General features: G+C 41.5%; 2 protein-coding genes across 2 annotated transcripts; one reads left to right on the plus strand and one right to left on the minus strand.

The window, feature by feature from the left end:
- Positions 1 to 4,212: 4,212 nt before the first annotated feature.
- LOC115167535 (complement C1q tumor necrosis factor-related protein 4) lies at positions 4,213 to 15,591 on the plus strand. The gene is made up of 2 exons (XM_029722030.1): positions 4,213 to 4,370; positions 12,525 to 15,591. Exons 1-2 carry the CDS (start codon positions 4,228 to 4,230, stop codon positions 13,636 to 13,638), a joined length of 1,257 nt encoding a protein of 418 aa, XP_029577890.1. The 5' UTR covers positions 4,213 to 4,227; the 3' UTR covers positions 13,639 to 15,591.
- A 607-nt stretch (positions 15,592 to 16,198) lies between these two features.
- Positions 16,199 to 22,549, minus strand: LOC115167536 (NADH dehydrogenase [ubiquinone] iron-sulfur protein 3, mitochondrial). Its single transcript, XM_029722031.1, has 7 exons — positions 22,391 to 22,549; positions 20,632 to 20,688; positions 20,271 to 20,368; positions 19,607 to 19,756; positions 19,287 to 19,412; positions 16,815 to 16,934; positions 16,199 to 16,482 (listed from the first exon to the last, which is right to left on the minus strand). The coding sequence occupies exons 1-7, from the start codon at positions 22,443 to 22,445 to the stop codon at positions 16,321 to 16,323; spliced, it is 768 nt and encodes a 255-aa protein (XP_029577891.1). The 5' UTR covers positions 22,446 to 22,549; the 3' UTR covers positions 16,199 to 16,320.
- Between the last annotated feature and the right edge of the window lie 2,514 nt (positions 22,550 to 25,063).

Consider the following 25,063-nt stretch of genomic DNA (forward strand, 5'->3'; position numbering starts at 1 on the left):
GCTCTGGGGGGGGGGGGGGGGGGGGGGAGAGTCATTAAGATGTGAATGGTACAGTCTATCTCCAATAGCCATGCCCACTAAAGTGTGTAACCGCTTATAGACTGGAGTTGTTAGATCATATTAGCGAGATAGGGCAGAACAGACCGAGGAGACATGCGAGCCTATTGGAAAGCCACAGGAGAGCTACATGTGAGTCGTGAGGAACCAATAGCATTGGGAACTGCATACATGGTTGACCTTGAGAAAGGAAGGGGTGTCCATCTGGGGAAATAGAAAACTCAAAGGAAACTAACCTCAATACTCCCTATAAATGATGTGATGGGGGAAAGAGGACATTATAGAAACAAATTGAATCAGCATGCCTCCAGACAGGGAATCCAAATGTTAATGTCATTGTCAGTTGTGAGGACTATATTATTAACATTTCAGCATAGGACAAATGGGAGCGGGGGAGCAAGCCTTTCCTCTGAAAAGGATTTGCATTTTGCAGGTGTTCTCAATATACATAGTGTCAGCTACTGCTGCAAATCACATTGGCTTCACTGCAGACCACTGCAGACCTTGTCCCTAACCCTACTGGATCCTGAAATACCTTATTGCGTGGCTTTAAAACATCTCTGAGCTCGAATTTATTGGAAGAGAATCTCCGCAGCCCTCTCCAGATGAGGCCTTTAGTAATCTTACATGTCGGGATAATGTTCCGAAGACCTGGATTTACGACCATGATGTGAATGTCTTTTAAAAAAAAAAAACGAAATCTACGTCTAATCAGTCAATCCTCCTTGTATTTTCCTTTATATCCCAATAGAAAAACACGTTCCTCATCTGATTGCTGTTTGAAACCTTGTGAGCTGCCTGTATGTCTGCCTGTTTGTAAAAAAAAGGCACCTCACTTCACCTGCACAGCTTACAACCAACAGACCGTCTCCCCACAACCGAGAGCCTGTGGGGAAGTCAAACTGAGAGACTTTCAAAAGGAGCAGATTTATAGAGGCCTTATAATTGCCGCTCCGTCTGCCAAACTGTCAGATGTTATGGGAACAGGGGTTCATAACTTCCCTCCCTGTGCCAGAATATTAAAGCAGAAAGCAGTTTGTAAAAAAAAAAAAAAAAAAAAAAAAAAGAGCGGAAAAAATAGAGAATAAATTAAACCAATAAAGTCAAAGCAAATTTTGGGAGGGTGTGAATAATCTCCTCCAATAATTGATTCATCATGTTCTGGTGTCATTTCTGGGAATAGAATAGAGTGAAGTGGAGAAAATCAGACTCCTTTGTCACAGCACCCTTTTCTCCTCTGTAGGGCAAGGCTATAAGTCACAGCCAAGCTGAAGTTAGGCATAGATTGATGATGGCTGTGCTTTTGAGGTTAGACAGTGGACTGCCTACACCTGCAAGGGCATCTTGCTAATACCACCAAACCTGTACCAGTCTGGTCCCCTGTCTGTTCTTTTCCATTGAGAAAGAACTGTGTGTCTGTCAGTCCAGTAGGTTTGAGTGTTATAGTAGGTGTCGATATATTAATCCTTAAGAATTCAGTTTACATTCGTTGTTGTAATATATCCTAATTACATCGATACAGATCATGCTCAATTAGATGACAGATCAGATTACGAAAATCACATTATGTAATATTCATAGCAGGCGGAATAATTATGCCTGGAATGTTCGCTTACTTTGGGCTGCCACATCTGAGATGGGGATGGGATAGGACAAGCGTGCGAAATCCCTTTGGTTTTTTGGGGGAAATCACCTCCGTATGTAACAAGATTATAGACTGGAGTCAGAAAATGATAGTTCAGGATGTGACGCATGAAGGCTGCAATTTGTCAGGTGAGAATGAAATAAATCAGAATCATAAGACTAGGATGACATCGACATGGTTGTGGATGCTCTTTCCAGGGACGATATGCACCACGGTTGAATATTCCCATCGTGTGCGAATTCCACTACACTACACTCATGACCAGTGTTATTTCTGTATTCCATCATTGCCTCTTGCTGTGGCTAATCTCTTCATTTCTAAATGATCATCTCTAATCTCAATAAGATCCATTGCCAATAACAAATTGTGTACCAATTGTATGGCCTGATTTAAGTAGAATATCTGCATGGTGCTATTTTTAGTTCCTCAGCCTGTACTAAAAAAATAGCTAATGAGGAAAGTAGGCCAGCCCAACTTTCAAACAGTCTCTGGTCATAGATACAGTATATCAAAGGGTCCCCATACCATCTCCAGCAGTACATACATTTCAAAGGGACACATGGTTTGTGGAACAATACTTTCCGTGTGCATCATTGTGAGGTCTGAAGGTAGAACGGATGAGCCTTTCATCTACTTAATGTTAGTTGTTGATGTTAAAAACATGAGTAGCAGCATCTGACTCGCGTACAGTACACATTAAGGAGAGATATGAGCAAGAGGCAAAAAGCACTGGCTTCTGACTGTGTACTGTGACTGCATTCGTATTATAAATCAAGAACGCAGCAACTATTCAGGACAGTACTGAGGTCCTTAGTACAACATTGAGTAGAAAGAGCCAATGTGACAGTCACCGTTTGCAGATCTCTATCCTGAATTATTAACCGGGGGGAAATTGTGATTGCTTTAATGGAAAATCGCTTGTTCCATCACTCATATGGGAATATTCGATCCTCTTCTGCTGATCAAACCAGAGTCTATCCTTTCTTCATCCACACGCCACCAGCGGATACCTTCCACAGATGGGGATCCTAATAAAATATCAAATAGATTCCTTTACATTACATTTGTGTGCTTGGTATCCTTGAATAAGAGTGTGCTCAACAATGGGCCCTGCTTTGATACCAGAAGAGTATTATTAAAGCAATATACATGTCGGCGTTTCCTCATAAAAATTCCCTCCAACTGTCTCCCCTACCCTCCCTAGCCACGCTGTCAAAGTCATGTGTGACATGTTACAACAATGACAAAAGGAGGATGACAAATGCTCGGAAAGTAAAGGCTCAGATGTCACTTTACATTGTAAGAAGCATATTTTGGTCTCCGACTTCAAATTTGTTCCTCATTACTCTCAACGTTGCCCTGAACTACCACTGTCAATGTCGTTTCCCATTCATAAGAATAACCATGTTTTTGTTGTTGTTGAGATTACTTATCTCTTTAGCATTTCATGATATTTCAATGAGAATCTGTTTTGAACCAGAACACCTACCAATACATGTTCAGTAAATAAAAAGATGTATACCCACTAGAAACCATTAAATTGCTGTATCAAACGTGAACCTGAACCTCTATGTGCCATTCAATACCACAGCATGCAGCATTTACATTGACTCTGGGAATTAGATTTGATTTGATTTGGTCTTGTTGATTACCCAGGAGAGTGGAGGAAGAATGGAGGGCTACTGGTCTCAAAGAGTGAGAGAACTTTGGAGGCATCATCTCTCCCGTGTTTGTTCTGAGCCAAAATGGGTCATTTGCTGCAAACATGAACAGAATGGAGGTCCACATGGTGCTGAATTAGCAGCACCTGCTGCAGGAAGAGAGTGTGTCTGCCAAGTACTGGCAAAGTTACACATTGAAGGATTGCTCGTTTAAATATGTGCAGGAGGAACAGACATTTGAATGAGATTATAAAAGAAGTATTGCTAGATGAATTTCAATTTGAGGGCATTACATGCTATCTTTCTTCCACCCTCTTTCCCACTGAGAATGAGGATAATGACTATAACAATGTGGATGGGTGTGAAATTGGCAACGTTGTTGCCATATAACAAAGCCCGTCAGTGATTAAACCCCGACAGGCTCTCTCCTCCCCTTTCATGTGAGCACACGCGCACGGGTGCGTGCACGCACACACACACACACACACACACACACACACACACACACACACACACACACACACACACACACACACACACACACACACACACACACACACACACACACACACACACACACACACACACACACACACACACACACACACTCAACATTGTGCACAAACATATTCAAAAACATCCAATTAGAAAATATAGACACATTCTGTAAACCCATTATCTGTTTGAGATACATGGAACATCATGCTAAGACATCACATCAAAAATCCCCACACTTTTTCCAATACCCCCTTGTGTCACCCCGATGCAGAAAATGCCTTGGTAGAGGAGCGCTCTGCACTTCCAGAGTCTCCCTGATCAGATGAGGAGCCCCTTTATCACTCTCATATCCTCCAGTGTGTGTGTATGTGTGTGTGCTGCTTACACAGCCTCACAGACAGCAGCAGCAGGTTGATACACACAAAGACAGTGAACGCTTCCTGGTGCAGAGCCCTTTTGAAGAACTTTGAGCATTCCTCTCCTACAGCACAGTCTCCTCCTACACAGAGGTAAGGACACCTTGAACGAAGGGTTACTGCAGTATAGAGCGGGTTACTTTTTGTCTCTTGCATGGAGTAGATGTTGTGCATTTTACAGTGCTGTCGCGTCTAAGCAACATGCATTGTTTGTCTGCACCGATCTACAGCAACATCTATATGGAATCCGGACGGGGTGCCAAACACTGCTGAGTATATAGGAATGTATCATTTCATCTATCATGTACCACTCTTTATCTCAGGGGGGTGAGAGGATTGCTGTAGGCTTGAGATTGTGGTTTGTTAGTTGACTCCGGATACAATGCTCTCTGCCTATGTACATCTCCTGCTGTATTCTCAATTTCTCTTCCTTTGTTCATATTTGAGTGTTTCCAATGCATAGACCAGAAGAAGGTAATAATATCTTGCAGGAGGATGCGTGGGCATGGTATATAGAATATTATAAACTGGGTGGTTCGAGCCCTGAATGCTGTTTGGCTGACCGCCATGTTATATCAGACCGTATACCACGGGTATGACAAAACATTTATTTTTACTGCTCTAATTACATTGGTAACCAGTTTATAATAGCAATAGGGCACCTCGAGGGTTTGTGGTATATTGCCAATATACCGCGGCTAAGGACTCCGCGTTGCGTTGTGCCTAAGAACAGCCCTTAGCACTGGTATATTGGCCATATACCACACCCCCTAGTGCCTTATTGCTTAATTAATCTACAGTACATGGAGAACACTAACAAAGAAAGAGCACCTCCATCATCTCCCACCCAATCCCAGGTTCAGGTTGATCTGTCAACAGCAGTGGGAGATATAGAGAAGAAAGGAGATGATAAAACACAGAGGGGGCTTTAATCTTAACCAATTCCAATTGGTACATACAAGCAGGAAGGAACATGGAGACAAATGCAAACTCAGTCAGGCAGGTGTCCTAGTTAGAGGGAGTTGATGTTTTCATTTTTTTCTTCAAAATGTGAGTGGGAGGATTACAGGCTCAGTCATACACACATTCAGCAGAGTTGTCACTATAGCTAAGTATCTAGATCTCTGGTTTGAACCACAAAAGTTTACAATACAAAACAAGACCGTTAACCTCAAAAAATGTCACACAGAGGGAATATCAATGTCATTATGGTATTTTATTTTTTATTACTAATATTAAATCTTCCTAATTTAAAAATGTTCCATTGCAACTAATCTTGCCCTACTGCAGAGGGTTATGATACTGTAGGCGATAGGGATCTGGAAGGATAATTGTGTTTAACTGCATTGATTGATGTGTACGCGACCAATCAAATTTGATTTGATGATAGCGCTGATGGGAGTATCATGTATAATGAGTACCCGTGCCGTGTTCATCAATGAAAGAGATAAGTTGGCCAGACAATTTCATGCATTGTCCCATGGGCAGTGGTTGTTGTGCAGAGGTCCCTGCGGTCCCCAAAACAGTGGCTGTGTTTGATACTCCTTGCTGCGAGTCTGCCTCCGCCCTGCAAATCTTGAGACCCATCTGAAGCCAGTCTATCTATGGACTCGTTTGGGGAGCTGTCAAGTCAACTTCTCAGTGAGCCTCTCTTCTCTTCACACAATCAATATGTGAGATTCTCACCAGGTGTCTTGCTCCTGTTGGAAGGGGTGTAGATGGAACACAAACCGTGCTTCGCTGCTAATGGACTGTGTCTGTGTGCTTCTGGGTCGTTAATGCTGTCACATTATAAACGATGGGACTGTGCATTAAGGGCCAGTCCAGGGAAAGCTTTTCCTCTCCGTTTTTTAATCATGGGGGTATGCGCAAAACGTCAAATAGTACAAAATAGTTTCACAGATACAGATTCCTTCTCAAGCCTGACATTTTAAAAAGCTCTTTGCTCTCATTTCCCCCTGTTGCTGGTTCTCTCTCTCCTACCCCTTTTCTCTCGTTTGAGCCAATGATCCCAGATGGTGACAGATCCCTGCCTCGTGTTAAGGCTCCACTTGAGCAGTGAGATGACATCTGGCGAGAATGTGACTAATAAAAGGGACAGAAGCGGCAGGGACCCTTCATATCATCTCAGATACCAGGGTCCTCTGACTGAAGTCTGCACTTTGATATGCATCCACACTCAGGGGCAGAAATACTCAAATTGTCTGCGCTGTTGAAAAAAAAAGATCAATGTAATCCCCAATGTCAATGGTGCAAAGATAATAAAGAAACATCCTTATTCAAAGCAGAAGTAGGTGATGCTAAGCAGAAATGTACATTTTGGAAATGCAGAGAGAAGGGTGGTGAGTTTATTGAGAGGAATATCTACAGCCAACGCTTAATTGTTATTGTACATTTAAGCTAACGTATGCACATCTCCTTTGATAAATGCGCCAACTAAGCAAATGAACTACTGTTCACAGATCAACGATAGGATGATAAGGCTATGGTATCAGCCATATGTCTGGCGCCTACAGGGTTGTAACTATGGCATAGTGGCGGTACACCTCATTGTCATGTATAATTACATTAATTAGCACAGATACCTAAAATAGGGATGCTATTACCCTGGAATTAGGTTTGAGCAGGTCATGTTCAGAGGCTGATCATATGGGAGAGAGGGGACTATTTCACCACTTTATGCCTACGACAAAGATTGAGGGGCTCGCTTGAGAGTGCCTCTCATTTACCTTTAGGTGTGTGGCAATGATGTTCTTTGAACATGTAAAAACACATTTTGTACATAAGTCTCATACTAGTTAATATGAAAATGTAAGCTTTTAACTCGTTTTTTCTCCGTTGATTTTCATTATTATCCTCTGTGCAGTATATCCTGTAAATTGAAATGGGAAGTATAGAAGAAAAATAGGAATAAATAAGAGAAGCCACTTCTCATATTTCAAACCCGTGGTGGGTTTGAAAACAAACCAAAACATGAGAAGCAACTGAAAAGGGCACTGGATATGATTCCACTGCGTTTCTGTGTCTGTTTCATTTAAACCCTGTGTATCATAAAACATGAACCTGAAATACGCTGTAGCAACATGATGATGTCTGATTAACATAATCCTATATAAATAACACCCGGATTGCTTTTGGGTATGCTGGGTTATTGCAAAGCTAATTATCAGGGCATCATTTTCAAAGCTGTTGATGTTTACCCTTGACAGCAGTGCTGTTGCCACGGTTTTGTGCTTTCGCAAATTAGTTTGTGCTTGATTACATGTTTTTGTGGGTCAATGCCACATTTTGAGGTTTTTGTAATCCTCTCTACCTGCCTACAAGATTCAGCAGAGAAAGCGTTTTCAATTGTGCTTCCGGTGGGTGGGTTTAACTCAAGGTATTATTGGGAGCTATTGAAATATTTGTTTTTGAGCACAATGGATGTTTTGTGTGCAATACTGTATGCAAACCTTGGAACTGTAAAGATGACATGCACTGTACTGTATTAAAACATGTACACACTTTATGGGGACACAGAAAATGCATCTGATATCCATGTCTGAAAAGCTGTGGAGACATATGAAACTGTACATGGTACTGACAAGTGCTTCTTTCATTTTGACCCTAGCAGATGGGGGGGTTGTGTCCTCACCCAGGAACAATGGCCCTCTGTTTATTGTTTTCATCCCCAGAATCCACAGAGGGATAGAAAAGGGGAAAGAAAAATGTCATAGGACCACCACTATATGAACACTTAAAAGTAGTAGCCTCTGCCTCAGAAAGAACAGCAGTAAACCCATCAAAGCACATCTGATCTCAGCAAAATATACGATACAGTGCATTCGGGAAGTATTCGGACCCTTTCACTTTTTCCACATTTTGTTACATTACAGCCTTATTCTAAACTGGATGAAATTGTTTTTTTCTTCTTCTCATCAATCTACACACAATACCCCATAATGACAAAGCAAAAACAGTTTTTGAGAAATGTTAGCAAATATGTAAAAATAAAAAATAAACTGAAATATTTCATTTACATAAGTCCTGAGACCCTTTACTCAGTACTTTGTTGAAGCACCTTTGGCAGCGATTACAGTCTCGAGTCTTCTTGGGTATGGCGCTACAAGCTTGGCACACCTGTATTTGGGGAGTTTCTCCCATTCTTCTTTGCAGATCCTCTCAAGTTCTGTCAGATTGGATGGGGAGCGTCGCTGTACAGCTACTATCAGGACTCTCCAGAGATGTTTGATCGGGTTCAAGGACATTCAGAGACTTGTCCCAAAGCCACTCCTGCGTTGTCTTGGCTGTGTGCTTAGGGTTGTTGTTGTCCTGTTGGAAGGTGAACTTTCACCCCAATTCTGAGGTTTTCATCAAAGGTCTCTCTGTACTTTGCTTCGTTCATCTTTCCCTTGATCCTGACTAGTCTCCCAGTGCCTGCCGCTGAAAAACATCCCCACTGCATGATGCTGCCACCACCATGCTTCACCGTAGGGATGGTACCAGGTTTCCTCCAGACGTGACGCTTGGCATTCAGGCCAAAGAGTTCAGTCTTGGTTTCATCAGACCAGAGAATCTTGTTTCTCATGGTTTGAGAGTCTTTAGGTGCCTTTTGGCAAACTCCAAGCGAGTGGCTTCCGTCTGGCCACTCTACTATAAAGCCTTGATTGTCCTTATGGAAGTTCCACAGAGGAACTCTGGAGCTCTGTCAGAGTGACCATCGGGTTCTTGGTCACCGGCCTGACCAAGGCCCTTCTACCCCAATTGCTCAGTTTGGCCGGGTGGCCAGCTCTAAGAAGAGCCTTGGTGGTTCCAAACTTCTTCCAATTAAGAATGATGGAGGCCACTGTGTTCTTGGGGACCTTCAATGCTGCAGAAATGTTTTCATACCCTTCCCCAGATCTGTGCCTCAACACAATCCTGTCTCGGAGCTCTACGGACAATTCCTTCGACCTCATGGCTTGGTTTTTGCTCTGACATGCACTGTCAACTGTGGGACCTTATATAGACAGGTGTGCGCATTTCCAAATCATATCCAATCAATTGAATTTACCGCAGGTGGACTCCAATCAATTTGTAGAAACATCTCAAGGATGATCAATGTAAACAGGATGCACCTGAGCTAAATTTCAAGTCTCATAGCAAAGGGTCTGAATACTTATGTAAATAAGGTGTTTATAATTCGAATAAGCTGTTTCACTTTGTCATTAAAGGGGTATTGTGTGTAGATTGACAAGGGGAAAAAATTATGTAATACTTTATAGAATAAGGCAGTAACATAACAACATATGGAAAAAGTCAAAGGGTCTGAATACTTTCCGAATGCACTGTACAGTATGTTGCACATATGACATATTATATTTGTTGTATAGTATGTGACATTTTACTTGAGTATACTCTGAGAATATACTTCCAGAAATTGATTAATTTCATTGCAAATGTACAATAGGCTAATATTTACGTTCAAGTATTATACCTTAACTGAGAGTCTACCTATCTACCTACCTAGTCTACCTATTATCTAAATTAACATTCCACAACCTAGTCCCACTTTTGGATCCATCCACACTCCAAGGATGAGACTATTTGGCCACCATTGGGACTTATTCATTTCTGAGCATTTGTTTGTTATCACCTCTAGCAGATGGCTCAGCGTGGTGGAATTGCTTTTCACCAACAGCATTAAAGTGAGGAAATGCTGCTCTCTCTAACTTATTTTGGACTCCCATAGGACTAGTTATTTCACAGTGTCCCTAAAAAAAACATGCACACATGCATACACTCAAAATAGATTTCAGAATATTAAATAACTACAAACAAGCTATCAACATCCAAAATAGAAGTGATTATGTATTCTGTTCATATTTGGTTGAATAGAAAAATATATAATTGTAAATTCCTCCAATGTAATTGAAGATGTGATGAATATCTACACAGACAATGTCACATTCACTGTAAGGGCAAGACTCAGCCCTCAGTCAGCATCAAAGGCTTGCCATGTAAATGTATTCACAAGCGATTTATTCGTCTTTGGATGGAAACAGGGCTGATGCGCTCATGGAGCATATTTCAACATGTCACTCTGCATCAACCATAAAGAAATGAGCAACTTCTTTGCAGCAAGCGGGTCAAATGCAGAACGCAGCAAATACATGAGGCTGCTGCCATACAATACTAGAACTGTCGTTCATCGATAGCCTCACAGTCCTTAAAGAGCAGCTGAACCCAACAAAAATATTTCTCTAGTTGAAAACGGCTTATGTTGCATCGATATTATTCAGTGTAAAACTGTACTACAATGTGTATAGTATCATTTTTATCATAAAGTCAGTATCTTCCAAAACTGAGATTTGCAACAGCTGTTACATTCCTACTTCCATTGGATATTTCACGGGTGATTTCGATCATGCCCATTTGCCCACTAACACAGGATGGTAACGCCTAGGGAGAATTGTCATGCACGGAGAATCAGCTGCACTGATTGTGCTCTATCCAATTGTACGGCAGAACCTACAGACAGTGAGATAGACCTTCCCAAATTATGCAGCGCCTCTTACTTGTTTACATAAAACAACATGTCACCAATGTTATGTTGAAAGAACACCATTGGCTCATAAGCCCTTTATCGAGTGGCCACTTGCTAATGTGTTTGATAGTGATCATTGAGTCTGCCACTGTTTTGGGCAAAATGAGAATTGAGACGTTGCGCATCCCAACTGCAACTTGTCAATATTCCAAAATTCAAAATCCATTCGCAAGCGTCTTGTTTTCTGCCGCAACCTATTTTGTAACATGATTTGCTGTGAAACACTGCCAGACAGACGCACACTCCGGTAATAGATGGTGAGAAAGTTGTAAAAACAAAACGTCCAAAATAATTGATTTATCATAGATTAATTCGGACTATTTTGAGGGCGAAATGTTGCGACCGTGTCTCAAGAGGGACAAACAACAAAAACTGCCAGGGTACGATATAGCAAACATAACACACCCACGTCGAACCACACCCCCAAGACACAAATCTAGTCTTCCTTCCCGAGCAGCAGAAAATCACATGCGGAATCGATGAGTTTAGTCCCCGCAAGGACGATAACTATGTCTATTGTGTTCATATCAGCCCAAGTGCTGTTTATAAATAGTAATATCAATCCCATGGGATCTCATTTTTTTTCTGTTTAATTCCTTTACTGTTAGAAATGTTCAGACTCCCCATGGAATAACCTACTGTATGTTGGTAAAGTAAACTTAAGACATTGCCTGAAACTCCTTCTGACAGGTCCGCTTCTGTTGTGTCTTCACTGATGAAGATGAATGTGTATTGCATCAGCAGAATCTCATTAGACAAATCTATGTTTTCAACCTCACCGAAGATAGGGACAAATTAGTACTTGGAAATGACAATTATAGTGAAATCTGCCCACATTGATACTAAAATCCATATTTATTGCAGCACACACAGACATTTAACACATTATATTTTATTTATTTGTATTTAACCTTTATTTAACTATGATAGGACCTGGTAGACCAGACTTTGTTTGCCTTCAATAAAAAAAAGGACAGTCCGATTAGTGTGACTTTGTATTTGGGATCAAGCCTTCAAACGGTGGACATAATGATGCTCACTGACTATAATAATTTGCACATAGAGAATGTTAAAACATTTACGAAGATGCAATTATAAAGGAAGGTTCAGGACAGCAGCTTAATTCCTTTCGATGATTGCTGTTGATTGCTGGCGTGTTTCTTTAGCAAGCTCTTTTGTCAAAGCACTATCATATTTACAAAGATATTGGGTTCAATATAGTGATGAGACAGGAGAGAATTTAGTCATGATATAATTGATGTTGAGTAAATTGATGACTTCGGGTGAAGCTGAATGTGTGTTTTTCTCCAGTTGGTTTGGCACCTCAGACAGCGGAGGGCAAATATTCTTGTCTATCTTTTTTGTTCCTTCATTAGCTGAGTAAAATGAAAGCCTATGCTAATTAGGAACGGATTAATGCTGCTTCTGTTTGGGGTAAACATATTTTCAAAGCAAGTGTCTCAGAGAAGGTTAAATCTTCAATGGATCCAGGTGGTACTGAATCACTAATAACAATCTCACTTGCTTCTGATTTGACTTCGGAACTGAGCTGGCAAAGCCTTGAGCTATTCGATTGTTGACATAAAGTCAATTCAGAGTAGAGTATACCTGTTGTGTATTATATTGAGATTAAGCACCTGACTTTATTGTGTAATTAACTGGGACAATCTTTTTCCCAACAGGATGATGACGATACCAGCTAGCAGTCTCCTGATTGGCCTGATGTGTCAGGTAACCTGCATGTGGGCCTTTGCTCGCCTGCCTGAGGATGCAGAACAGCGGTCTGCCTTCTCAGTGGCACGCACCAGCAGCATGGAGGGTGGACCTAAGATGGTGGTGACCTTTGACAAGGAGTATGTTAACATCGGTGGGGACTTTGATCCAAAGGCAGGCATGTTCCGCTGCCGCATCCCCGGAGCATACTACTTCTCTTTCACAGTGGGGAAATTCCCACGTCGTGACCTGTCAGTCATGCTAATGAAGAACAGGAATGAAGTGCAGGCCATTGTGTATGATGAGAATGCGGGAGAAGAGCGTAAGGTGCAGAGCCAAAGCGCCATGCTGCAGCTGGACTTTGGTGACACAGTCTGGCTCCGCCTTCACGGTGATCCCCGCTATGCCATCTACAGCAACACAGGTCACTACACCACCTTTAACGGCTACCTAATCTACCCTGACACCTACACCTTCCAAGACCCCAAGCACGAGGACCCAACTCGTATGTATGGAAACGAGGCGACTGCCAATGACCACACCCTAACAGACCAAGATGGGCTAGGAGAAAGGGACAACGTAGAGAAGAGAGAGGAGGTAGAGGATGAAGAGGAGGACCAGAGGTCAGCCTTCTCTGTTGGCCGCACTCAGAGCATCGTAGGGGTGGACCAGGGCTTCCCAGAGCACCGTCCTATCGCCTTTGACACAGACTTTGTCAACATTGGCGCTGACTTTAACGTCACCGAAGGTGTATTCACCTGCCGTATTCCAGGAGCCTACTTCTTCTCCTTCAATGCTGGCAAGCTTCCCCACAAAACACTGTCAGTCAAGCTGATGAAGAACCACCTGGAGGTGCAGGCCATGATCTACGATGACAGTGACACTGAAAAGGCTCTGCAGAGCCAGAGTCTGATGCTGTCTCTGCGCCGGGGTGATATCGTCTGGCTTTATAGCCACCAGCGAGATGGCTTTGGAGCATACAGCAACCATGCCAAGTATATTACCTTCACTGGATTCCTGGTCTATCCAGAACTCAAAAAAAAAAACACCAATCAGCAGCAACAGCAGAGCCGGAAGCCATAAGGGACAGTGTTAAGAACAGTTGGCTGTGGACCTACTACACTCAATTATTCTATGTCCAGCTAATTCTTTCAATGGGTTTACTTTGTCAAACTCCAACTTGGAGTCTTGAATTGAATGAAGATGTTACTACTTGCTAGCATTTCTGATATTTTCAGGATATGATGTCTCAGTTAATACTTATCTGGATTTTTAACATACCTTTATCAAATGTCTTGAAAGGCATGGTCAAATAATGGGGACACTTGTTTTGTGTCAAAATGAGTATTTTTCCTTCATTTTAGAGTGAGTTTCTGCTAAGGCCAGTGTCTGATCACAATGAAATAAAATGACATTTTGAACCAAAAAGCATGACCAACGTTTAGAGTAAAATATCCCTTTACCCTGCAGGGGTGTCCATTGGACGAAGACAGACACCATACTCACCCTGGTTGTAGCTTGAAGTCTGAGCACATTCTCACAGAGCACATGCTAGTTTTGGACCTCGGGGCACCAGACTCATAATTAAATTTCTAACTTAGTAGAGTTGAATTCATTTCCTCAGATGGTCAACGCTGCGGAGAGAATTGAATTGCCTATATCATCCCTTATGATAATCGTGCCGGTTTAATTCACACACCCCAAGAGAGAAAAATGCTGTTCAAATTGTGCCAGACTTCAGCAAATTACAGTCTCAGTTTGAGAGGTCATTTAAACAACATATAAAAATAGCATATAGTCCAATTGTAATGTTAGTTTTACGCTCCTGCAAATACTGTATTTTGATTCTCCACATCAGTATTGTGGGCCTATTGGGTTCTCTACACCATCATCTCTGGGTAGTGTTCCTTTTGAATTAGCATCTTATCAAAAGGCATAAACACAAAATGTGACACAATGAGTAATGAGACAGTATTTCAGTAATAGTTAGTCTCCCAGTTAATAGTCATCTACTATGCGAATAGCAGGTTGTCATGAATCTTGCCCTGGAGGCAGAACTGAGCCATTTGCCCTAGATGTTCCAGCTGCAAAGTCAAAACTGTATTTTTAGTCTTAATTTAAGGTTAGGGCTAGGCATTATGGTTAGCTGTGTAGTTAAGGTTATGTTTAAAATCAGATGGCTTTCTGGCTGTGCCAGCTAGTGACCACTCTGCATAGCTGCCTCCAGAACAAGATTCATGAAGAAAAACCACTAACCTGTCTGTGACTGCGTTGAGTCAGGCACATACTCACTCCTGTGGTGCTGCCCTTTCACAACCTACTTTTGGAGAGCATCCTTCGTCACACTCTTGACTCCCTAATTGTGGCAACTTTTGTACTTTGAGGGTGGAATGACTTTTTCGATACAGCGATTTGAAAAATATTTGAAACTGATGTATAATTTTTCAATTTGTATGCGAAAATTATAGTTTAGCATTTGCTTTGTAGTTCAATTTCAATCATTCTGTGCATGGACTGCAATAGGAAATAGTCCTCTTGAGTTGAGTGGACCAAATTTGTATAACAGCTTTAATTATATTTAAAAACCACTAGCATGATAACTTGTGAGGGAGTAAGGAACCCACCAAAAGTATTATTTCTAAGAGCTCAGTGAGATCAATTTCCAGAGAGATAACATGCATTATGATTTTGGGAATTGAGTCTTACAGAATATTCTGACTTATAATTTCATGCATGCTGTCATGGAGAATAATCGTCTAACAGCTTTGCAGATCTTTGTAATGAGACCATATTTCTATCCATACGTGATTTTTGGTAAATAAGTGGTATGTTGTAAGTGGTATGTTGGTGACTTGTGCTTATGTCTTTGTCCTTACAAAGGAATGATTGTAAACAAAATAACATTTTGCCCTGGGTACATTCAACCCATGTGTTAGTAGTCAGCTTCTTGTTGGCTCCTTGAGATGTTCAAAATATTTCTTATACAATGGATGCTTTGGAACATGTGAAGCAGAATAAATAAAAAGTTAATGTTTATTTTTCTGTGCTCTTATTGGTAGAAGGCACATGTATGTCAGTGAACTTGACCATGCCCATAGGGAGAGCTTATATCAGCATGATGCTCATCGACTCTAGACATAGATTGACATCAATAATATTCAAATATTCAAATCTATTTGATCCAATAATAATATTTATACATGTACAGCATATGTGGTCTTGAATATAAGTCTAAAAATGTCACAATATAACCTGCACCATGGTATCACACTGCTACGGAACTGCTTTTTAACATGCACAGTGCCCTCTTTTGGTCTGCTATGGTAAAGCAGGTAAGGTCTGGGTTTCCACCATGATTGTACTGTATCTTAGTCACTTCTGCTCTGACATCGCTCGTCCATATATATAGTCTTAATTTAAATTACACATACACACTTAGGTGTGTATGTGTAATTTGTTATATATTACTGCACTGTCGAAGTTAGAAGCACTAGCATTTCGCTACACCTGCAATAATATCTGCTAATCACGTGTATGTGACCAATAAAATGTGCTTGTACTAGTGCTACAGTTTAAACATACACAGTCAAATTGTAATCACTATTCAGCACATCCAACTAAAGAAAAAATATCAAGACAAACAAAATGTTCACCTTTTGTTTTTATTTACATAAATACTTGAGTGGGCTCAAGTGGGACATGAGTCCATCAACAGTACGGAAATATTAAATATAGGTGTGGGGATTTTATCTCTGGGGTAGATGGTTACTTGTCAGCTGGCTTATCCCCAGCTGGCAGCTCAGGTGCCTTGGCCTCACGGTGGGCTGGGAACACCTCCCATGGGCTGTTCAGGTCAAATTTACGAAACTCCTGTGAGAGCTCCACAGGCTCTGCCACCACACGCTTCACCTCATCATCATAACGCACCTGAGATGTACCAGATGGACAGAATGAACAACATGGTAGATACCAGTGGAGGCTGATGAGGGGAGGACGGCTCATAATAATAGCTGGAACGGAGCGAACGGAAATGGCATCAAACCTATGGAATCCATACGTTTGATACCATTCCACTCATTCAGCCATTACCACGAGCCCGTCCTCCCCAATTAAGGTGCCACCAACCTCCTGTGGTAGATACAATACTTCAGTATTGTGAAGTCACATGTACAGATCTTAGGATAGGATTAGGTTATAATTTGGCCTTTAATGTATGTGCACTACATGGGACATTTCTCAGCATTCTTATCTGACCTTACCTCCACAAATCCAGACAGTGGGAAGTCCTTCCTAAATGGATGCCCCTCAAACCCATAATCTGTCAGAATACGTCTCAGGTCAGGGTGGTTGGCGAAGAAAACTCCATACATGTCCCACACCTAATGACACAAGCACAAAACATACTTTCATAGTATTGGAAAGGGAATGTATATTACCGAAAGCCTTTAAGTTTACCAGTAAACGACCAGAATTTGGGTAACATTCAAGTTTTTATTTTTGTGACTAATGGCCTTTTTTGGGTACTTCAGATTATCCAGGTGTCTGTAGTTCTCTGGCCCTGTGTGGCCTTATAACATGTAAAACATAAAATAATCAAAACATACTGTTAAATAAAAAAATTGAATGACAAAGCTGTAAAACATTATCCTAAATATAAACCATCAATTTAGTGAATATCATTGTTGTTTAATATACAGTTGAAGTCAGAAGTTTACATACACCTTAACCAAATACATTTAAACTCAGTTTTTCACAATTCCTGACATTTAATCCTAGTAAAAATTCCCTGTTTTAGGTGAGTTAGGATCACCACTTTATTTTAAGAATGTGAAATTTCAGAATAATAGTAGAGAGAATGATTTATTTATTTCATCACATCGCCAGTGGGTCAGAAGTTTACATACACTCAATTAGTATTTGGTAGCGTTGCCTTTAAATTGTTTAACTTGGGTCAAACGTTTTTGGGTAGCCTTCCACAATAAGTTGGGTGAATGTTGGCCCATTCCTCCTGACAGAGCTGGTGTAACAGTCAGGTTTGTAGGCCTCCTTGCTCGCACACGCTTTTTCAGTTCTGCCCACAAATGTTCTATAGGATTGAGGCCAGGGCTTTGTGATGGCCACTCCAATACCTTGACCTTAAGCCATTTTGCCACAACTTGGAAGTATGCTTGGGGTCATTATCCAGTTGGAAGACCCATTTGCGACCGAGCTTTAACTTCCTGACTGATGTCTTGAGATGTTGCTTCAATATATCCACATATATCCATCTATTTTGTGAAGTGCACCAGTCCCTCCTGCAGCAAAGCACCCCCACAACAGGAGGCTGCCACCTCCGTGCTTCAGGGTCGAGATGGTGTTTTTGGCTTGCAAGCCTCCCTTTTTTCTCCAAACATAACAATGGTCATTATGGCCAAACAGTTCTAGTTTTGTTTCATCAGACCAGAGGACATTTCTCCAAAACATATGATCTTTGTCCCCACGTGCAGTTGCAAACCGTAGCCTGGCTTGTTTATGGCTGTTTTGGAGCAGTGGCTTCTTCCTTGCTGAGCGGCCTTTCAGGTTATGTCGAAATAGGACTCGTTTTATTGTGGATACAGATACTTTTGTACCCGTTTCCTCCAGCATCTTCACAAGGTCCTTTGCTGTTGTTCTGGGATTGACTTGCACATTTCGCACCAAAGTACGTTCATCTCTAGGAGACAGAACGCGTCTCCTTCCTGAGCGGTGTGACAGCTGCGTGGTCCCATGGTGTTTATATTTGCGTACTAATGTTTGTACAGATGAACGAGGTACCTTCAGGCGTTTGGAAATTGCTCCCAAGGATGAACCAGACTTGTGGAGGTCTACATTTTCTATTCTGAGGTGTTGGCTGATTTCTTTTGATTTTCCCATGATGTCAAGCAAAGAGGCACTGAGTTTGAAGGTAGGCCTTGAAATACATCCACAGGTACACCTCCAATTGACTCCAATGATGTCAATTAGCCTATCAGAAGCTTCTAAAGCCATGACATCATTTTCTGGAATTTTCCAAGCTATATACAGGCACAGTCAACTTTGTGTATGTAAACTTCTGACCCACTGGAATTGTGATACAGTGAATAATATGTGAAATAATCTGTCTGTAAACAATTGTTGAAAAAATGACTTGTGTCATGCACAATGTAGATGTCCTAACCGACTTTCCAAAACTATAGTTTGTGAACAAGAAATTTGTGGAGTGGTTGAGAAATGAGTTTTAATGACTTCTGATGTCGACAGTATGGGTTTCAGCATGAATTATCCTTTATATCCCCCCTCCCCCCACACACATTTATTTTACTATGTCAATATGTCTTTGTTATTCATCTTTTGGTCGCTAAACTGGTGGCAGTTGTGAAAAAAGTCAATAATTGGAAAAGTTGCAGAGTTAATTGAAAATAATGCCTTTGTTGATCAGATGCTTTTTTTTCATTAATTAGGATATTTTGTCTTGAACAATATCATGTCTCCACTAGAAAATCTTGGAGAACATAGACAGAAGTAAAAAAAAAAAAAAAAGTATACTATATTAATATATATTTTTTTAAATGTATAAATTACCAAAGTTACAATAGATTGCCATAGATCACCTGTTAGATCACCTGTTAATTACCGGCAAAATATAAATCCTGAGCTGCCAACACAAAAATGTTATATTGAAATCTTAGAATCCTTCAAGCAAAGCATTCTTACGATGTAACTGTCAGACTTACCTCCCTCTCGTACCAGTTGGCTGCGTTGTGAACAGACACAGACGAGTCTACTGGGGTGAGCTCGTCGGTGTAGGTCTTCAAACGGATCCGGGAGTTGTAGCGCAGGGAGAGCAGGTTATACACAATCTATTCGCCAAAGGAAACAGACTTAGACATAAAAACTTCACCTCTGATTAGATCAGGGTTCCTCAAAGTAATCTGGTTAAATTTTAAGTTTGTGTCTGAACACACGTTAATAACCACGAAAATAACAAAGCACTCTCATGAAGAGAGAGGTATACTATTGGAACAACAGCCTGGGGGTATGGACGGAATAGTACCTCAAAGCGATTCTGGCGAGTGGGAATGTCAACTGCAGTAAGGTCAATCATGTTTCGGAACTGAGCGTTGCTGTGGTCTCTCAGAAAGGTCAACACAGGGACGACCCCGTCAGGATGGATCATCACCTCCAACTCATTGTAACACGTCACCTGAAGATATAACATGCATCCTTGTGAAGCTCATATGGCTTCAAAGTGACATTCAATTACCTATACCAAACGGCAAGCTTTTTAAGAAGGTAAATAAAGATTAAAATTACTTTAGTGTTCAATTGTACACAAGGTCCAAACGAAATTAACCGCTTTTAACCCAAACCCTCTGAAATATACACATACAAACAGGTTTTGGAGAGGGGCGGGGGCTGCCACACTGGGCGCCCGGGGACTTGTTGTTGTGGGGTGTTAAGTGCCTTGCTCAAGGGCACAATGAATTTCAAATCTAGGATTTGATACAAGACACCTTCCGGTTGCCAGCTTAATTCCCAAGTGTGGGCTCCTTTCTAACCTTATGTGTGTGTTCCCCATGTTTGAGATGCACCATATGCATTTAGGATTTACAGTACAGTTTCCCTTAAGGGTTGCTCAACATTGTATGATTGTGTGGCTGTCTTTGTGTTAAAGCTGACTATTCATTATAGCAGTTGGTGCAATTACATTATCTTACCTGGACTTGCTGCACATATTTAGGAAGCATTTCAGCCACATATTCTCCAAAAGCTGCAAGTTGGTTATGGGTGACCGCATCCTTGGGTCTAACCGTGGCTACACAGAGATGGGCACATGAAATATATATTTTTTTTAAAGGATGAGGCAATACAATTGTTGTTGCACTCAATCATCTATTGTATTCAGTGTTGCAAAGATCACTGACTGCATTTAAAACTAAATGGTTAGATAATTATACTACATTGGGGATGGACTAGGACTTTGCGAGTTCAACATACTGATGATGATTATCTACAATGTGCACCATAAAGACAAATGCCACGAGCTGGGTGAATTCTACTAGACACTGGTATACTCACGTTTTGTTTCAGTAGTCTCGGATCTCGCTTGCATGAGACATGGGCTTCGATTGGCAACTGTAACATATTACATAAAATAACATTACGTACTCAATAGCTAACAAACGTTAAAACGGGTTGGATTACCAGCATGGTCCTCTCCTCTGAGCTAGTTGACTGCTCGCTAACTAGCCGCTAAGTGACTAACACTTTTACGTTACTTGACTCAGTTATGGCTACATAACACTGTCATAACAAGGATATAGCTAGCTAATAGATACACTACATGACCAAAAGTTTGTGGACACCTGCTCGTCGAACACCTCATTACAAAATAATAGGCATTAATATGGAGTTGGTCCGCCATTTTCTGCTATAACAGACTCCACTCTTCTGGTCAGGCTTTCCACTAGATGTTGGAACATTTCTGTGGGGACTTGCTTTCATTCAGCCACAAGACCATTAGTGAGGTCGGGCACTGATGTTGGGCGATTAGGCATGGCTCGCAGTCAGCGTTCCAATTCAGCCCAAAGGTGTTTGATAGGGTTGAGGTCAGGGCTCTGTTCAGGCCAGTCAAGTACTTCCACACCGATCTCAACAAACCATTTATTTATGGACCTCGCTTTGTTCACAGGGGCATTGTCATGCTGAAACAGGAAAGGGCCTTCCCAAAGCGGTTGTCACAAAGCTGGGAGTACTGAAACGTCTAGAATGTCATTGTATGCTGCAGCGTTAAGATTTCCCTTCACTGGAACTAAGGGGCCTAGCCCGAACCATGAAAAACAGCCCCAGACACTTATTCCTCCTCCACCAAACTTTACAGTTGGCACTATGCATTCGGGTAGGTAGTGTTCTCCTGGCATCCACCAAACCCAGATTCGTCCATTGGACTGCCAGATGGTAAAGCGTGATTCATCACTCCAGAGAACACATTTCCACTATTCCAGAGTCCAATAGCGGTGAGCTTTACACCACTCCAGCCAACACTTGGCATTGCGCAAGGTGATCTTAGGCTTGTGTGTGACTGCTCAGCCATGGAAACCCATTTCATGAAACTCCATACGAACAGTTCCTGTGCAGACATTGCCTCCAGAGGCAGTTGGACAGACGATTTTTACACACTAGAGCACTCAGTGGTCCAGTTCTGTGAGCTTGTGTGGCCTGCCACTTCACGGCTGAGCTGTTGTTGCTCCTAGAAGTTTCCACTTCACAATAACAGCACTTCCAGTTGACCGGGACAGCTCTAGCAGGGCAGACATTTGATGAACTGACAACAGTGCCACGTTGAAAGTCACTGAGCTCTTCAGTAAGACCATCCTACTGTCAATGTTTTCCTATGATGATTGCATGGCTGTGTGTTCGATTTTATACATCTGCCAGCAACGGCTGTGGCCAAAATAGCCAAATTTGAAGGGGTGTCCACATACCTTTGTATATATATATATATAGTGTATTATAAGCATACATGCCTGTTAGTGTCAAGTTATAAATTGACATGACAATGTGCGTTCCAGGTCGTCTGTTTAAGTCGTACTGCACAGATGATCAACATCTGACTTGCGTTTAGTAAGCCTCTAGCTGCGCAGTGTGAAAACTAAAATCCCGACCTGGAACATAACCACTGACTTGCTAGCCAATTTGACGGAAGGTCAAGTGAGAACTGGCTGACGCCGACTACAGATAGCGCGATCTTAACAACAATATAAATGCGTTATCACGCACATTAACTATAAATGAAGGCAGCATGTTTGTGCATAGTTAATGCTCGAAATATACTTACGATTCAAAGTCCTGCTAAAACCTCCGCGAACAAAACGCACTAACGATGCCGCCATGTTTTTTCAATGACGTTGTCAATTTTCTTCTTCTGTTTTTTTTTTTATAACGCTGGTTAGTTTAAACGCACAGCTAGAACGAGACAGATATTTCACCGGATGTAAATGTAAGGCATCCGCTTGACGTTTCCGCTCGAAAATAGGACCAAAACGACGAATGAAAGATAGCGGAAGCGGATGATGAAGTGAATTCTGAATAAAATGGCGGTAGAATCAAGGAGAATTTGTGTATTGTCTAAAATAATGGAAAACGTACCAAAGTAGTGTACAGTGATGATAATGACCCTTCGTATCTAGTAGGAGTACGGGTTATTAATGAGGAGCTACTGAGCAGAGTACCGATTTTGAATAAACCATTTGAGTTATCTAAACTGGTGGAGAGTGCTGGGTAAAGTGAAAGCTGTAAAGATCACGAGAGGCGGGCTTGTTTTGATTGTTCTGTGGATCAGAAGGAACGTGTGTTGTGTCTTAACTGATTTGATAAATTTGAAGTGTCGTGTGTGTCTTCTGAGAAGGGCAGCTCTAAGGGGGTTATATCTGGCGTTTCGTGGGAAGTCGATTTCGAAGAGATGAAAAATATTCCTGGAGTGATTTGAAGCACGTCGGATGAATCATGTGGTGAAAAGTGAAGTCTCTGTTCTTTTGTTTTTGATATGCACTCTCTCCCTACTCAAGTGCAGTTATGGTATATTAACTACAGAGTCAGAGCATTTATCCTAAGACCAATGCAGTGTGATCATTGTAAAGGTTTTGGTCATGTTTAAAAATATATATATATATTTCACCTTTATTTAACCAGGTAGGCTAGTTGAGAACAAGTTCTTATTTACAACTGCAACCTGGCCAAGATAAAGCAAAGCAGTTCGACACATACAACAACACAGAGTAACACAGGGAATAAACAAACATACAGTCAATAATACAGTAGAAAAAGTACATATACAGTGTCTGCAAATGAGGTAAGATAAGGGAGGTAAGGCAATAAATAGGCCATGGTGGCGAATTAATTACAATATACCAATTAAACACTGGAGTGATAGATGTGCAGAAGATGAATGTGCAAGTAGAGATAATGGGGTGCAAAGGAGCAAGATAAATAAATACAGTATGGGGATGAGGTAGCTGGATGGGCTATTTACAGGTGCAGTGATCTGTGAGCTGCTCTGACAGCTGGTGAGTGAGATATGAGTATCCAGCTTCAGTGATTTTTGCAGAGTGTAGCAGGGGTTTGCAGAAGGGAGAAGCCGAGATGTCCAAGTTGTGGAAAGGATCATATGTGTTATAAAAGTGACGAATATGTGATGTTGCAATTACAGTGGGAACCATGAAGCCACGTCTCCCAAATGCCACAAAGGGAATGAGGTGGCCAAAGTCAGGGTTGTACAGAGCATTTCATATGCAGCAGTTGTGACAAAGGGTTGAGGGTTTGAATGGTGCACCAGAAGAGTAGTGGATAGGCCTACACTTCAGAATGCAGGGGCTGCCTTTCACCAGCAGATCCTGACATTTTAAAGGTTAAGGTGGACTTTGTGGCATTTATAGCTATGGTAATTAATGGCACTGCCAAGGTGGAGAGAAGGTCCGGGAAGATAAATATCATAGTGATTGCGGCGGAGCAGTTCCTGTGGCTGAAAGATTTGTCAGCGAAGGAGTTACATGCAATATTGGCACAAGCCGTACCACCCTCTCAGGTCCTAGAGGCTGAGAAGGGGGATATGGAGAACTAAAAGGAAGTGGGAGTTTTGTTTGTTTTGGCAATGTAACTATTTTTATTAGGTTGGATTACGTTAGTTTCACTATTACGTATGTATTAATGAAATTGTTTGGTTTTAAACCATCCAGTTGGTGGCGGCAATACACCTTTTTGGGTGTAGTCGAGCCATAAAACCCACAGAAGAAGACCTTTCCACTCACTATCAAATATGGAGCGAGAGGAAGACTGTCTGCCGTCGGTTGGAGGCGATCGATTTTGGCCGACGTTCTGCAAAATTTGTCAATAGTTTTCTGTTCACAAAACTAAAAACCGTTATGAACAGAGTGGACAAAGATTTGTAGACTTACCCATTGCAAAAGTTAAAAAAAAATAGCGTTTAGGAGCGCAAAGGCGAATTGAGTTATTGCATTCGCGCATTTTAGAGTAGGTGTTCCCATATGGAAAAATGCAGATGCGTGCTAGAACGCGCCGATGATCTCGCTAGCTCGTGCTTGGCTCTGCTCTCCTTGCTATTTTTGCCCACTATGAGTCATTTGTTCACATAGGAAATGACAGGCTGTGGTCTCTTGGTTTAGTTATATAAATCTTTAAAAGTTTTTGCATCACCCCATCTGTGATGAAGTAGAACCAACGGTTGATGGATCTTTGTTTAACCATTTACTTTACCATTCAGACAGGTAATTTAACACTGGATAGATCTCAAGAGCCATCTTTTGCTGTACTATTTTTAATCCAAAATGTATCTTGGCCTAGCTTAGTTGCCAGTCTCTGTTCAGGTACATTCAACTCCTTGCGGAATGTTAAGAGACCGATATCCAGGGCTGGTGTGGTCTGCAGTTGTGGCCAGTTAGATGTACTGCCAAATTCTCTAAAAATGTTGGAGGCGGCTTATGGTAATTTCTCT

The sequence above is a fragment of the Salmo trutta genome, chromosome 29 (genome assembly GCF_901001165.1).
Source record: "Salmo trutta chromosome 29, fSalTru1.1, whole genome shotgun sequence".
In the NCBI taxonomy this organism is placed as follows: domain Eukaryota; kingdom Metazoa; phylum Chordata; class Actinopteri; order Salmoniformes; family Salmonidae; genus Salmo; species Salmo trutta.

Coding starts and splice junctions, on each gene's coding strand:
- LOC115167536 (XM_029722031.1), bottom strand. CDS start 22,445: ATGGCGGCATCGTTAGTGCGTTTTGTTCGCGGAGGTTTTAGCAGGACT. Junction 19,413..19,606: donor CTCGCCAGAATCGCTTTGAG/GTACTATTCCGT, acceptor TTTGGCGAATAG/ATTGTGTATAACCTGCTCTC. Junction 16,483..16,814: donor CACTGTCTGGATTTGTGGAG/GTAAGGTCAGAT, acceptor GGTACATCTCAG/GTGCGTTATGATGATGAGGT.
- LOC115167535 (XM_029722030.1), top strand. CDS start 4,228: ATGTGTGTGTGCTGCTTACACAGCCTCACAGACAGCAGCAGCAGGTTG. Junction 4,371..12,524: donor CAGTCTCCTCCTACACAGAG/GTAAGGACACCT, acceptor TTTTCCCAACAG/GATGATGACGATACCAGCTA.